At 32.7% G+C, this 15,317-nt stretch overlaps 1 protein-coding gene and 1 non-coding gene across 2 annotated transcripts in view; both read right to left on the bottom strand.

Moving 5' to 3' along the window:
• The window catches only part of LOC133296175 (protein ENHANCED DISEASE RESISTANCE 2-like), a 40,445-nt gene extending 31,381 nt beyond the window's left edge, over nucleotides 1-9,064 (bottom strand). The window contains exons 1-13 of the mRNA XM_061495120.1: nucleotides 8,861-9,064; nucleotides 8,140-8,214; nucleotides 7,696-7,749; nucleotides 6,113-6,178; nucleotides 5,758-5,816; nucleotides 5,258-5,334; nucleotides 3,674-3,790; nucleotides 2,541-2,575; nucleotides 1,687-1,787; nucleotides 1,512-1,607; nucleotides 947-1,011; nucleotides 593-664; nucleotides 80-250 (exon numbers count right to left, since the gene is read on the bottom strand). Of these exons, the coding sequence (XP_061351104.1) occupies nucleotides 80-250; nucleotides 593-664; nucleotides 947-1,011; nucleotides 1,512-1,607; nucleotides 1,687-1,787; nucleotides 2,541-2,575; nucleotides 3,674-3,790; nucleotides 5,258-5,334; nucleotides 5,758-5,816; nucleotides 6,113-6,178; nucleotides 7,696-7,749; nucleotides 8,140-8,214; nucleotides 8,861-9,064 (1,192 nt within the window). The remainder of the gene's footprint in view (nucleotides 1-79; nucleotides 251-592; nucleotides 665-946; nucleotides 1,012-1,511; nucleotides 1,608-1,686; nucleotides 1,788-2,540; nucleotides 2,576-3,673; nucleotides 3,791-5,257; nucleotides 5,335-5,757; nucleotides 5,817-6,112; nucleotides 6,179-7,695; nucleotides 7,750-8,139; nucleotides 8,215-8,860) is intronic.
• A 5,388-nt stretch (nucleotides 9,065-14,452) lies between these two features.
• Nucleotides 14,453-14,559, bottom strand: LOC133296217 (small nucleolar RNA R71). The gene has a single exon (XR_009749478.1). It is a non-coding gene; the product is annotated as a small nucleolar RNA R71 (small nucleolar RNA).
• Nucleotides 14,560-15,317: the final 758 nt, after the last annotated feature.

The raw sequence follows: 15,317 nt of genomic DNA, 5'->3' as shown, positions 1-15,317 counted from the left end.
AAATTTTAATAGCCTGAATTGCCAATGATTCTAGACTTCAGATGGATACAAGATGAAAACCAAAGTTCAATTACTTAACCTGCTACTTGGCATAATAATGCATAAGGGACGCTCTTCTCAAATTTTGAGCTCTGGTTGTTCTTCCATCCATACCAGAATGCAGAGTGTATCTCTAAAGTGTGGGTCACTAAACATCTTGGTCTACTTGATCCCATAGGTGTGTTCATATTTCTAATCTCCCATGTAGATGCTGCAGCAAAAATAAAATAAATATGAGGATAAAATTAGTCAATGGTCACAAAGAAGTCACCAGTAATCTTTTCTGTTTCTTTTTCTTCTAATGAATTTCCAGAATTGACTGGCAAATCTTGAACGAGCTCAAATACCAAGCACCATGGATTTACTTGTGGTTTGAATCACTATGCATGTGATTGAAGGTGGAGAGTTAATACACAAAGTTGGGTTGTTCTCAAACCATTTAAGCTTTTATAAGAAGCCAGTAATTCAAAAGAAGTCAACACAAAAAAGTTCAAAAAGCTAGTTCACCAACAGTGAAGGAAGTTGAATCACTTATGCAAATAATATATCTTACGATTAATTTTTGTACGTCGATATCCTGATCTTGGAGGCTTTTTCTTATGTATAGCTGGAAATTGCAAGATAGCTGCATCCATTAAACATATACAATATGTCAGCCACAGCCAAGAATCACTTCTGATGATCCATGACAATCAAGGCTACAACAACCACCACCATTGTAATAGCAAACTGCAGTGTTAATGAACTGAAAGGATAATTGCATAAAATTAAGTGAGATGGATTCTATGCTCAATTAGAGAAATTTCATTTCTAGGGTGTTTTTTCAGTTTGACAAGTATTATTTCAAAGCTTCAGTTAGTTGAAAATTAACAGAAAAATCAAAGGAGTAAGAAACTGTTATTCTTACTGTATGTTCCATCTTGTCCCCGAAACCATTGCCTAGAGAAGACAAAATCCCGCTTTGAATGCCATCTGGATATTAGGTTTGAAAAGAAATTTATGAATGATGGACATTTTTAAAAGTAAAACGGGGATTAAATCACAACAAATTTGAGTGAAGCTTGCTATCCACTGATACAAATAAAAATTTATACGACAATAGGAGAAAAGGGAGAGAAGCGAGGAAACTATAACCACTTAGCAACAAAATTTCATCACATTTAGCTATACAATGGATAGAGGCAGATAAAAATAAAAAATAAAAATAAAAATAATGATAATTAATGTGTTAGTACATGTCTGATACGAAGAATTTTACAGAATGGAGATTATAATCAATTCAGTCAAATTCACAAGTGCATGCAAATCTCTATCAATTGTAACAATCCACACGTTACATAAACAAATCAAAAATTCCTGACCTGTTTTAGCAACATTATTAATAATGAAAATTTTTGGACTGAGAAAACTATTATAGCAATGCAGTTGCAACAAAATTTAAAGTTTAGAAGAAGTCAAAATCCGTTGATTACCGGGTTAGATACTTAGGATCATATGTCCCATAAACAACATCATAATGTCCATCAAAAGACTCTACCAGCTCCAAGTCACCCATCAACATATCCCACCTGAAAATGTAATTATAGGAAAGACTAATTTCCCCAATATTTTATCAATCCTCTGAAGCACCTTTTATGGGAAACTTACTCGTATCTTTTCTGTCGTTCAGTGTTTAAAAACACTTCAAAAACACTATCTGCAGTTGCATCAATAACACCAACTGACTTAGCGAGGACACCCTTACCATTCTACAAAGCATTGAAAGAACGTTAAAGCAGAAAATAGATATCTATAACTATCTATCCCATCATAATAAAGTGCTTATTCAATTGTTTTTAAATGTGATATCTGCAGTTTCAAAGACAGAAAAAATAGAGGAACAGAACCTATATAGCAAGCACATGACAATATTTTAATATTAATACGGTGAATACTAGACAACTCATTATCATGTTAGTAAAGGTTTTGGGTTACACAGCACACACATCAATGCTTTTTTCAACAATATAAATGACAACAATACAGACAAAGGTGTCTTCCATCAATAGATATATTAAACCAAAACTAAAACTGACTTTGTGAAATAATAACCAGCCTCATGATAATACATGTGAACTGATACAACTATTTGAAAAACTCTGTGTGACAATCACAGGTTGTGATTTTCATCATAGGAAGAAAAGAACACCTTTAATATATTTTTAAACTTTATGTAAACAAATGGACCAGCATTTTGAACAACAACTTGTGATAGGAAATAGAAGAGAGAGGCACAACAATTTGAAAATATGATAAAGAAACTTGAGATTTTCAGGCTTTACAAGCAAAATACTGATCTGGAAAAAGAATTGCCAAAAAATTATTCTTGAAAAAAGTCAAGTATTGTACTTTCACAACTTCTGTTAGAATTTTTATACATGAATGCAAGCCAGTTAGTTTTCAAGATATATGGCGAAAATCAGTATCAACCAACAGCCCCAAAAACTTATATGCATACATACCTTGTGATTTGAAACATCCTCAAAAATTCTAATACCTGGAACCACAAACAAAAAAAACCAAAAGGATAACGAAAGATCCAACTATGTGGCTAAAGAACACAATATGAAAACTAATTCAAAATTAATAGCCTTTGAGATAAAATTATTTCTGAAAACCTCTAATTCATTAACGAGAGAGTTATAACTTACAATGTTCTAGCCCAAACAAACTTCTGTAATACAAAATCATTAAAACTATACCGATTGAATATTTAGCAACATCTTTTAGGCCATTTTACAGCATTACTTAATAACATTGATACAAATGACTTTTGCAGATTCATAGACCTTACATTGCTCTTTCTCACTAAATGTGTGTTATGAGCAGTCAGGCTCAGACAGTAAGGCTACTTACTGTTGCACTATAAGGTGGCTACTTTCCTTTGGATTTGGAACTCCCTTTTTGGGGTTATTGGAGAGAACTAGGTGAGTCCCTTTACTCTATTTTTGGGGTTTAATATAGAGGAATTGGTATGAACAAAAGACTAAGATTTTAAGGCTTAGTTGTTGTTGACTTCTTGTTGTGCAAAGGCTGTCCTTTGCCATGTGTGGTTGGAGGCTATACTCGTATTCTTAAGGGGGTTTTGTCTATGGTTTTCAGCTCATGGTTGCTTCAAGGGTGTTGCTATCTTGGATTTACAATGAGATTGGGAAGCCTAATACGTACTTAACTTTTTTCCCCTCTTTTCATTTTTTATGGTTTTTGTTGAATTTAGTCTTTCTGTTTTGAAGGATTTCTTATTCTTCCCCAAGCTTTGCTTCTCTTTGCTCTACAATAAAATTTCTTCTTCTATCATAAAACAATATGTTTTATACTTCTCATCTTACATGAAATGAGTCTTTTTATGCCATAAAGACAAAAAACACATGAGACCCGTGTTACAAAAAATATGTAGAGGATCATGTTAGCACAAAAATCGAAAGGTAGGAAAATTTCAATTCTCATATAAATAATCTAAAACAATTGCAACCTTTACATAAAGTTGGATAAAAAATCTTTAATAAATATTAGGAAGAGAATATTGAAGCAACAAAACATTGGCTTGCAATAAATAGGCTGTAAAGTAGTGTATGCGTGTGGCAGAAGAAAGTACCAGCCATGGTACGAACGCATTTCCACTGATGCGCTTCAAATGCATCTCCGCAATCTGCTTCAAACGCATCTGAACCACCAAAAAACTTTGATGATAGCCGTAAGAGTGTCTCTGGGCCTTCAGAATGAAAGATCAAGAGTAATGTCAACTAGTATCGAAATTAGAAAACAAACATGGGATTAAGGGTGTAAATAGGACTCTCTAGTATTACTATTATAAAATAGGCTTAAAAAAAAAAAAAGCGTAAATACCTTTTTTTGTTTCTTCCCAAATTTCGCGTTAGTCCCTAACAAATAAAAAGACTCATCGTGGTCCTTGAGAAATTCAAAATAGACCCATTTAGTTGAAATCGTGGTCCCTCGAAATTCAAAAAAGACCCGTATTAGTCCCTAAAAGAACTAAAATGGGTCCATTTTGAATTTCTTAGGGACCACGATGAGTTTTTTTATTTGCCACGGACTAAAGCGAGTATTATGAAATTTGCTGAGAATCAAAAATGATATTTACTCAAAAAAAATATATTTAAAAATTAGAATTTTTTATTATAAAGTCTAACTTATAAGTTTACAGGTTGACCTATATTATTTTATTTATTTTAAATAAAATAAATAAAATTTATAAAAAATCAATTCAACCCAAAAACTTAAGCTAGTGGATGAGGTTATTAATGGTTTTATATATTTCTAACACCCCCATCACATGAGAGTCCATTGAGCTTGAATGGTGCATATGCTCCCTATTGAGCTTGAAGGGTACATATGCTCATCTATCTGTGTTAAGAAATTCCACAAGAGAAAGTGAGGGCAGTGAAAATCGAATCCATAACACCGAGACTCTGATACCATGTAAAAAATCAATTCAACCTAAAAGCTTAAGCTGGTAGGTAAGGTTATATTAATGATTTTATATATGGAAAAAACTATTCTCACGTTACATGAGATAAGTTTTCCCTCCTACACACTCTTCGATGACTATGCCATCTTTTTTTTTTTTTTTTTTTTCAGGTGGTGGAGTTTACAAGTTTGTCTCTATGACATTCCTTTAACATGAGATTAATTAAACTTTTTATATATCTCTAATAAAATTATTATTTTAATAATTTTAAATAATAAAATAATATTATTTTTATTATTTGTTTAATTATTAAGCCTAATAGGTTTAAATAGGTTAATAGATCTAGGCCATACCTTTTGTTTTTAAATATAAGTTGAACCAAACTTACAATTTGGGTCTAGGCAAGATTAACAGGCCAAGTCAAGCCTAATATATCTTACATAAGTCTGATTTATTTAACCAAAAGCTTAGCTCGGCAACTGGGGGTATAAATAGCATATTCCTTTTAAGTCTAATAGTCTGATTTGTACTGAATCTTTGGTACAGCAGTAGTACCAAAGATTTATTCCTTTTACAGAAGCCTAACCTATTTAAGCTAAAACGTAGCATATTTACCCTCCAATCTTCAGCCATAACATAATGAAGACATAACAGAATGGTAAGTGCAAGATACAAATCAATTAAGCATTGTTAAGAAATCAAAATCTCCGCTGATGAATGCTACCTATCAAACAATGATTATCATTTTACCTTGGCCGATTCTTATAAACTTCCTCAACCCAGAGGCATACCGCCTCACAGAATGTCGATGTCCTTCCAGATTGATTCTTCCACAACAGAAAAAGCAACTGTATGTCAGTTTATGATAAGTTTTCTAATAAAAGGATGACCTCTAAGGAAGGCCACCCAATAACAATCTCAGCAACTCTATGGATCTTTCATTAAGCTTAACTCGTCAAAACATGAACAGTAATATCTAACTGTAACTCTGTAAAGCATTTTCCTTCAAAATTGTTGAAAAACTTCATAATTTCTAGAGCTTATAGTAAAAATAAAAATAAAAATGAAGGAAATATATAAGAAGAAAATAAAATAAAATTGAGACTCTGACATGATCAAAAGCATTGGAATACCCTGCTTATAATACATCAGAAAAACCTCATTAATTTGCTGACAAGACTATTTAACTAATGTCATTCTATATGATATTTGTTAACTTTATGTTAGGTGGAGGACAAAAAATGGCATACTCAGCCTCCTTGTTTAGTTTGTATCTGGCACTAATTCCTCGTGACAGCTCATACTCAGCCTGCAAAGAGGATATGTCGAACAAATTCACATAAGCATATTATGGTAAATATGAATATAGTTCCATAACATGCTAAATTCTTTTATATAGCAAAACAACTACTCCCATATTCTTTACATACAATGTAAACCTATATATATATTTGAAAATTTCTTACTAGGAACTCCAATCCAAACCTCCTTCCCCATAAACAAATTTTTCCATAACAACCAGGCTTGGGTTGTAACAAATATTAACACTGATAACATATTAAACATTTGCATTATAAATGCAACCTTACAGTTATTTTCTCATACCTGTTGCTTGGCATGATCAAATGCTTCAATCCATCTCTGGGCTTCTCCAGCTGTTGCACAAGCAATCTTGAAGAAAAATTATGTAAAAAGCCTCATTTATATAATGAATAAGGAAAAACTTATAGCACCCATGACATGAATGGGTTCATTCAATTTAAAATAAATAAGCTCCTCTTCAATACAGACACAAATTCAGATACATGCTAGTGCAGTTTGTTGGATCAAGAGACTATCATTTTCAACCAATTAACCCAAAATTTCAAATGCTAGCTTCTATTATATGTTTTAATTATGGGAAATCTAGCTTGACAGTATAAGTATCTTGGATCCATCTTGCAAAGTGATAAAGAGGGAGATTGATAGAATGTCAATTCACACGTATGAAACAGAGAAAAGCTTCGAGGTGAAAATGCCTATCAAACTCGAAGAAAATTCTACCAGAGTATGACTGTTGGGCAGTAAAGTAACAATAAGAGCAAAAAATAAAAAAATAAAAAAAATAACAAAATGTGAAGCAGAGATGAAACTGCTACGGTGGATGAGTTGACATTACAAAATAAGAAATAAAACTAGGAACAAATGTATCTAGGAGAGAGTTGCAGTAGTACCAATTAAGGAAGATAGTCTGATTACTAGGTGTAGATGAAAATTTAAGAAAACTTTAGCAGAAACCACTTTTAAAAAAGGTCTGAATAGTTTTAATGAAAATTTAGTTTTTGATGGAGTCCAATGGTATCGATTGATTGATGTAGGCAATCCTACGAACTGAGATAAGCCTTGGGTCTTCTTGTTGATCATTACTGTACACTTCACAAGCACCTTCAAGCTGAATTTCTCTAAAATAGAGTCAACATCAACATTACTTTTACTCCAAATTAGTTGGGGTTGGCACCAAGCAAGATATAAAATATTTAAAATTATTTTAGATTTTAAAATATATAAGAGCAACTTATAATATTTGAAGTAAGTTCTGATTGTAGAATTAACAACTAAAAAGATTGATTCTTTTTATGTTATGTGTCAAAAGTTGTCCCCATGTGAACCATAGCACACAGGTTCAATTATGTAATTAGTCTCTTGCAAATTTAAGGAAAGATGGCCTATTGTAGACCCACACAGTGAACCTGACCCTTTCCTCTGGACCGACGTATAGTGAGAGCTTTATAGTACAATGTTGCCCTTTTTTTTTAAATTTTCATGAAGGTATCTTCACTCAACCTCCTCCAACCACTTTATTCTCGGAATACGGCCCTAAGACTAGCTTCTCATTAAAACAGAAGGTGCATTGGATCACTGTCACCAGAGAAAAGGCGAGACTAATCTTCCATCCGAGACTTAGAGTGCAAGGGTATTCACCTGACCCAAAGATCATCGGCCAAGGATGGAACACATATCCTATCCTTGGGTCACAATTCACTTACCAACTGTGCCCGTCACTATGTTTCCTTTTTATAGTGTAACAAGTAGCTTTAAAAGCTACCTTTAATTCTTTATGAACTGCTATACATATTAAAAACATGCTATGTGGCAAGCAAATTTCCATAAACAATTATGAGAACAAACAATTAAAAACTATAACTTACTTCGCCCTTTCTGGTCTCATCTAAGCGATTGTAAAAGCGTATTACATAAAGATCCTGGGGATAAGAACAGAACATATTTAGCTTCCGTAAGTTTAAAATGAAGTAAAACATATATATATATATATATATATAGGAAAATACAAGTGTTATGTTACATGAAAAATCTCCACTTTCCTACACACTCAATATAGCATGGGACCCACTTTAACTTTTTTTGCTTTTTTACTATACAATGGGGTCCACAGTGTTTTTGTGTCTGTAACATGACACAAATGGTGTCATGTTACGTGACAAACTATTATCCCACATATATATATATATATCTTAAATTCACGACACAAAAGCTTGTTACGAGTTGTCCTCAAAGAGAATACACCATCAAAACCAATGCAAAATCAGTTTAATTAAGTAAATACGAAGAGTTGCAAAATGCTAGTGTTTTACCCCATTGTTGACCTTTCGACGCCCTAGCTCCTCCACCATTAGTGTTGCCCCTATGACCCCCTTCCTAATGGGTTCCTGAACAAAGAAAAATTTTAACGTGGTATATCTAAGAATTATAAAAACTAGAAATAGATATTACTAAAGAAAAGAAAAACAGTACAATGACAAGTGATTGATTACAACCCACATTAAAAATAAAATAAGGGACACTATAAAAATATTACAACATTATGTTCAATTAAATATCCTTTATTCATACTATATACAAATTTTACGGTGGCCGTTTTAGTTCCTAGCAAATAAAAAAGGCCCATCGTGGTATCTAAAAAATTCAAAATGGACCCATTTAGTTGAAATCGTGGTTCCTCAAAAATTCAAAAAAGACCTATATTAGTACTTAAAACGACTAAAATAATTTTGAATTTCTTAAAGACTACGATTGGTCTTTTTATTTGCTAAGGACTAAAGCAGTCATAGTAAAATTTGTTGAGGACCAAAAAGATATTTACCCTTAAGATTATGTTATACATAAGGTTTGAAGACTTTAAAATTTATGATGGTTTATTATTGTTTAGATAATTTGACGGCCAATGATGTTAAAATGGTGAAAGGCAACAAGAAATAATGAAAGGAATGGAACATGAAAACATGATCATATATATATATATATATATATATATATATATATATATATATATATATGAGAAATGAGGAAAGATACAATGTGAGGATTCTGGTGAGGGTCACGCTTGTACATGGCAACGCACTTGCCCCTGATGAAAAGGAATCGAAGGTTACAGTACTCATGGCCAATGGAATTCACGCCAAGATGATAAACCCAACCAAAGTATTCGAATATTCCTTTCTCTTCGCCTCGTTGAGATGATGATCCTCCACTTGCAGACTCGTTCGATGACCCTTCCATCTTTCTACGTTAGATTGGTTAGATCACAATGCATTCAATTCTTCACCGTTTTTGCCTTAATTTCTCCTAAACGCTTGGCCCTTGTCCAGAGCTTGTTATTAATATACGTTCCCTGTTTGCACACGTAGTATGTATGAGTTGGGTCCCATTTTTTTGTTACCTGACGAGGTTGACCTGTCGGATGATCCCTTGCTTTTTTTTATTATTATTATTAATTTCTTTTTTTAAACTTTTTTTTTGTTAGACTTTTGGAGAGGAGTTATATCATGGTTTTCAATTATTGTAGTAGCAATTAAATTATATTGCAATTGTAGAAATTGTGGATAAATATTGCAATTAAAACTCTGCATTATATTAAAATGTTCAATGGTAATAATTAAATTTTTCATTGGTAACACCTAGTGTTCGTTTGGTGCATATAATAATGTGTGTGATATAAGTATGAGAAATTCATATACTATTATGTGTATGATTTGCCCCAGATAAGCACTATGATAAGATAATATTATCCTACCTAGTGTTTGACGTGAATCATGTGGTGTCATGATATGATATAAATAGACGTAAATGTCCTTTTTAACATATTTACATATGTTTTTAAAATTTATTTTTAAACTATTTTTTTTACTTATTTACAAATTATTTCTTATTTTAAATTATTAAAATATTTTAAACGTCACAATTTTAAATAAGATATATTAAAATACATAAATAACTTATAATTTCTTTAAAATAAATAAATTATATCCCCTACAAAAAAAAAATAAGAAATTAAGCTTTAAATTAATTGTCAATATTGGTGGTCAATGACTAGTGGTGGTTGCTTGCAGGTATAGGTGGCTGGTTGAAGTAATGTTGGTGGTAATTGTGGGGGCTAGTTGTAATGTCCCATCTTGATATCACGGTTTGTTAGCGTGCAAAATGGTATATAAGTGCATCATCACACATGGAATAATTAGCGGAAGACTTTATGAAAGTTTTGCTATTACACATGGTAATTTTTTGATTTAATTTTTTCCTTTTTATTTTTCCTTACGTATTGCCATACAAAGTATACTTGTCTTATTTACATGAATTGTACTGTCTATACATGTACAGAATCATTACTTGAATTCATGTGACCATAATCGATGGTCAAAGACTATCCGGATATGATAACAAGTATCAATTTGGACAGAGTCAAATGGACAACATAACAGTTGTAAATTGAACTAATCTAAGGATAAAATCCCACATTTTAACCTGTCACCTAAAATACAGAAAAGTCCAATCCAATATACATGTACTAAATATGGTGTCTTGCCATTATAGATATCATATACTTGACTTGACCACATACATACATACACATATCCATACATGCGTCATTGAATAAATATGTACATGCCTGAATGACATAATATACATACAACTGTCTAATCACGTATCTCAAAATAATATAGCTAGGGGTGTTAACGGGCCAGGCCGAGCCGAGCTTTGGTCTTCAAAGGCTAAGCATTTGTTTAAATATGTTAGACTGGCCTTAGCCTATAACCTGTTACGAATATAATTATCAGCTTGTGGCCTGACTTAGCCTGTTAAAAAAAAATAAGACAACAAAATTCCACAAACATTCATAAATTCAATGTATATCCAAATAATATAATATAAAACAAAATCATTCAAAAAGTCTGCTTAACCAATAAACTAAAGTTGCACCAAATTTTGCATATCCAAAAGAACAAAATACTACAAATTCTGTGTAAACAATTTAATATACTCATATCAACAATTTAATATATTGTGATGTTGCCTCCTCCTACATAAAAAACAAAAACAAAAAAACACAAGTCAAATTATTTTTGACATTCAATTATAATATCATAAGATCTAAAACAATTTAAATTAAGTAAGTTAATACCTTCTGCTTTTTCTTTATGCATACTTATTACATAATCAATCTGTACCGCAAATTAATGCTTGGACTGTATTTTCTGCCAAACTTGCCCGATAAGCATCAATGACTCTTCCTCCAGCACTAAATGTCAATTCAAATGCGACTGTAGAGACTGGTATTGCTAATATATATTTTGCCATATTTGATAAAATCTTATACTTCATGCTATTGCTCTTCCATCATTCCAAGGCATCAAATGAAATATGAGAATTATCCTCACTTATATAAACATTCTCTTCAAGATAACATTTCAGCCCAAACTTAACTGAATGAGTAGATTCCCTTGCATGTATCATGCTCATGAGTTGAGCAAACCCAGATTCAGAATCTTGTGAAGCTTTAGTTGAGGGAGTAGAAGAGGAAGATCCTTCCACCCTAGTTCTGACATCTATATTAAAGGAAGATTCTTGCAAATAATTAGTGTAAATGTCTTCTAAAGCTTGATGCATCTTTTCTATGTTAACTTTGGCATCAAATTCTGATTTGTAAATAAGTGGAAAACAAAGGCTCTATTTGATTTCTGTTCTGCAAAATAGTTTTCAAATTTTAAAAACAATAAATCAAAAAAAATTGTTTGGAAAAAGATTTTTCATGCTATCTGTTTTCAAAACAGCCTTTGCGTTTTTGTTTTAAAAACCAAAAAAGAAAAACAACTAAGGGATATTTTCAAAAGTTGTTTTCTTGTTTTCGCGGTGGCATTTTTGTAAATACAAAGATTCATTAATGGCATTTTTATAATTAAATTGATTTTAATTTTAATTTTAAATTACTTTGCAGTGGAAATCTTGTAAATATGAGGATTCATTAATGGCATTTTTGTAAATAACTACAACTTTTTTATAACTTTTTTTTTTGTATTAACTTCTTTATAACTTTAAAACTAACTATATTCAAACAGTTTTACTGTTTTTTTACTCTCAAAATTAGTTTTGAAAATTTATCCTCAAAACAGTTTTTAAAAACAAAAAACAAAAACACATTCAAACACACCCAAAGGCTCGCCATTTCTAATTTACACCTTGGGTCCAAAACACTGGTAATGGCCATCAACAAATTGCATTCCCCTCAATATTTATCAAATTTATCTTTCATATGTCATTCATCTCATAAAATCATAACTATCTTCAGCTGCTTTATCAATCACTACTTTGACCATATAAACTTCCGGAAGATATAAGTTTGTTGTAGGATAATCACTACCTAATATGATATTAGTAGCATGAGAGAAAACTTTTAATAAATGGCATACCTTATTTTTTAGGCTTATATGTGATGATTTGGTGCCATAATTGTGCATAATTCTCTTGATTTTTACATGATTATTGCATGAATTCTGTATTTTCATGATTTGAATGAGAAATATGCTAAGTGTTGCTATTTGAAGATAATTTGAATGTTAGAGTCATTTATTGCCTTTGTTATTTTATTACAGGTCATAGCTATAGCATTGGAAAGCAGAGTTGTAGCATTAGGGCTGAGGTAAGCAGTGCGTTTGATTGACATCAGCACCAGCTATCTATTGAACCTAAGCCCAACTTAAAGGAGGGAAGCTTCTTGGCGCACAACTAAACGACCTGTTCAGAATAATCACTCACAAATCTTCAAAAAATTCTAATCAAGTCTTCAACAAATCAGAGCGAAATCTTCTATAAATCCAAATCAAATCTGTAGTATATTTGGAAATATTTAAAGAAGATATGCAACAGCAAAATCACCATGCTCTGTTGAAGAGATAATTGGAGCCCTATTCGTAGAAATCTATAAAAAGTGGAAGCCTACACACATCAAACAGGCTGGGAAGGTTCAGACAAGGATTGGAACGTAGATTTCAGAGCTGTTAGAGAGAAAGTTGAGGAAACACGTAGAGAGAATTTAAGGGTTCCTTGAGAGAGATCCAGCGAATCAAAGGGAGGAGCTAGGGTTCAATAGAGAGATCATTGAATCAGGTAACTTTTTGTACTTTTCCGGTGGCTGAGATACGGTGGATGGTGGCAGAGCCCACGGTTGCTGCGAGAGCAGAGCTACAGCAACGTCCCTGCTTTTCTTATCTTAGATCTATGGAATCTTATTATTTCTTTGTTGTTTCTTTCTATTCAAGTATGAGCTAATTTGTTAGGATTGGGTGATAAAATACCCTTATTGTGATGTAATTAGTTTACCTAAACTTTGTTACATGATTGTCCTTTTAGTTGTTTAATAAAGTGTTTACATTGTCTCTAATCTTGTTGATTCATCAGAGAGAGTTGCAAGATACATAGGGTTTGGGCTATAGAGATATAGGTGAACCCTGAAAGTTATTAAATATTATGGTTTAACTAAGTAAAATTGGTTAATTGTGAGTAGAGAGACCATTCATGCCACAAAATCACATAGAACCTGAACTTAATGATTCATAACTACATTGGTCATAGAGATATGGGAACTAGTATACATGTATTTTTGGTGAGAGCCCTTGCATGCATTAGTGTTCTGATTATTGATTGGATGATTGTTGTAGCATTGTGACTGCATTCTGATGAAATTACAATAATGGGGAAATTGATCCCAATCTACTTTTGAATACTTGAAAACTTATATTGTTACTGCATTTTCTTAGTTAATCAGTAGTCTTAGCTTATTTTATTTCTTAGTTGTTAAGTTAGTCATTAGTTAATCAAAAATTATTATTGTTACTTATATTACTTCACTCAGAGCCGTAGCTTTACTTAATCCCCATGGGATCGGTACTTGGACTCACACATCCACTTTATTACTTGTTGATATGTGCACTTACGTACTTGTGTGATTGATATAATTGATTATGAAATTGCACAAGTTTTTGGCACCGTTGCCGGAGATTATTTTAAAGCTATTATCTTTTTGTGAAATAATATTTAATCTATTCTTCTTCCTGTTCTTTTCAGGTATTCCAGCTAATTTATAAACAACTCTCCTGACCAGCCAGAAGTTGAATTTGATCCAGAGATTGAGAGAACTTTCTAGCAAGGAGAAGGAGGCAGAGACAGAACAAAGTTGTAGCAGTACCTAGAACTACAGACATGGAAGGAGAAGGATCTATCAATGGGGATGAACTCAATAGAGCAGAGATGCCTATTAGAGCACATGGAGTCTTCACACTCAATAATCTCCATTCAGGGATTGTACAACCTGACGTTGTAGCAACAAATTTTAAGTTGAAACCAGTTATGTTCAGCATGCTGCAAATAATTGGCCAGTTCAATAGAATGCCAATTGAAGACCCGCATCTACACTTGAAGAACTTCATGGACTTGGCAGATAGCTTCAAGATGAAAGGAGTTACATCTGATGCATTAAAGTTGAAGTTATTTCCTTATTCCTTAGCCAACAGGGCTAAGACTTGGTTAAGCACTTTAGCCCCTAATTCAATCAGAAGATGAAATGATTTGGCTGAGAATTTCTTAGTCAAATTCTTTCCTTCAGTCAAGGCTGCTCAACTAAGGAATGAGATCACATATTTCCAGCAGAAAAAAGGAGAATTATTATATGAAAGCTGGGATAGATTCAAAGAACTGCTTCGAAAATTCCCCAACCATGGCATACCCGAATGGCTTCAGATGGAAACCTTCTACAATGGGCTGAATGAGCAAACCCGTGGAATAGTAGATGCATCATCTAGAGGATCCCTATTGGACAAGACATTTACAGAAGCTTACCAGATTCTAAATAGGATGGCAAACAACAATTATCAATGGCCATCCGAGAGGACAATTGCACAATAGAAAGCTGCAGGAGTGCTGGAGCTTGATGTGTCTTCACTGGCAGCACATATATCCTCTTTGAATAATACTATTAAAACTTTGAATTTGAGCATTGATGCTAAAGCACAGCCACAACAAGCACATGCAATTTCTAATATTCCTAATGCTATAACATGTGTTTTCTATAATGGTCCTCATATTTATGATGATTGCCCTCAAAATCCTCAATTTGTCTATTTTTGTAGGAAATTATAACAGGAATAATCAATATTCAAATTCCTATAATCAAGGATTGAGGAACAATAATAACTTGCCTTATTCTCAAAGGCAACAACAAAGGTCAGGCTATGTTCCAGCACAGCAGATGCAAAGACCACCATTCCAGCAGCAACAACAATTCCAATAGCCTAGACATCAAGCTAACAACTCCAGTCGTTGGAGAATATGCTGAAAGACTTCATGGAAAGGAATAATGCTATTGTTCAGAGTCAATCAACATCAATAAAGAACTTGGAAAATCAAGTGGGGCAGTTAGCTAATGCCATAAGGAGCAGACCCATGAGTACACTGCCTAGTAACATTGAGAATTCAAGAAGAG

This window comes from Gastrolobium bilobum, unplaced genomic scaffold (assembly GCF_033153095.1).
Source record: "Gastrolobium bilobum isolate Gb01-03AN ecotype WA unplaced genomic scaffold, APGP_CSIRO_Gbil_v1 utg27986, whole genome shotgun sequence".
NCBI classification, from domain to species: domain Eukaryota; kingdom Viridiplantae; phylum Streptophyta; class Magnoliopsida; order Fabales; family Fabaceae; genus Gastrolobium; species Gastrolobium bilobum.
Note: the sequence above shows the minus strand (reverse complement) of the source record. Positions and strands in the feature narration are given on the sequence as shown.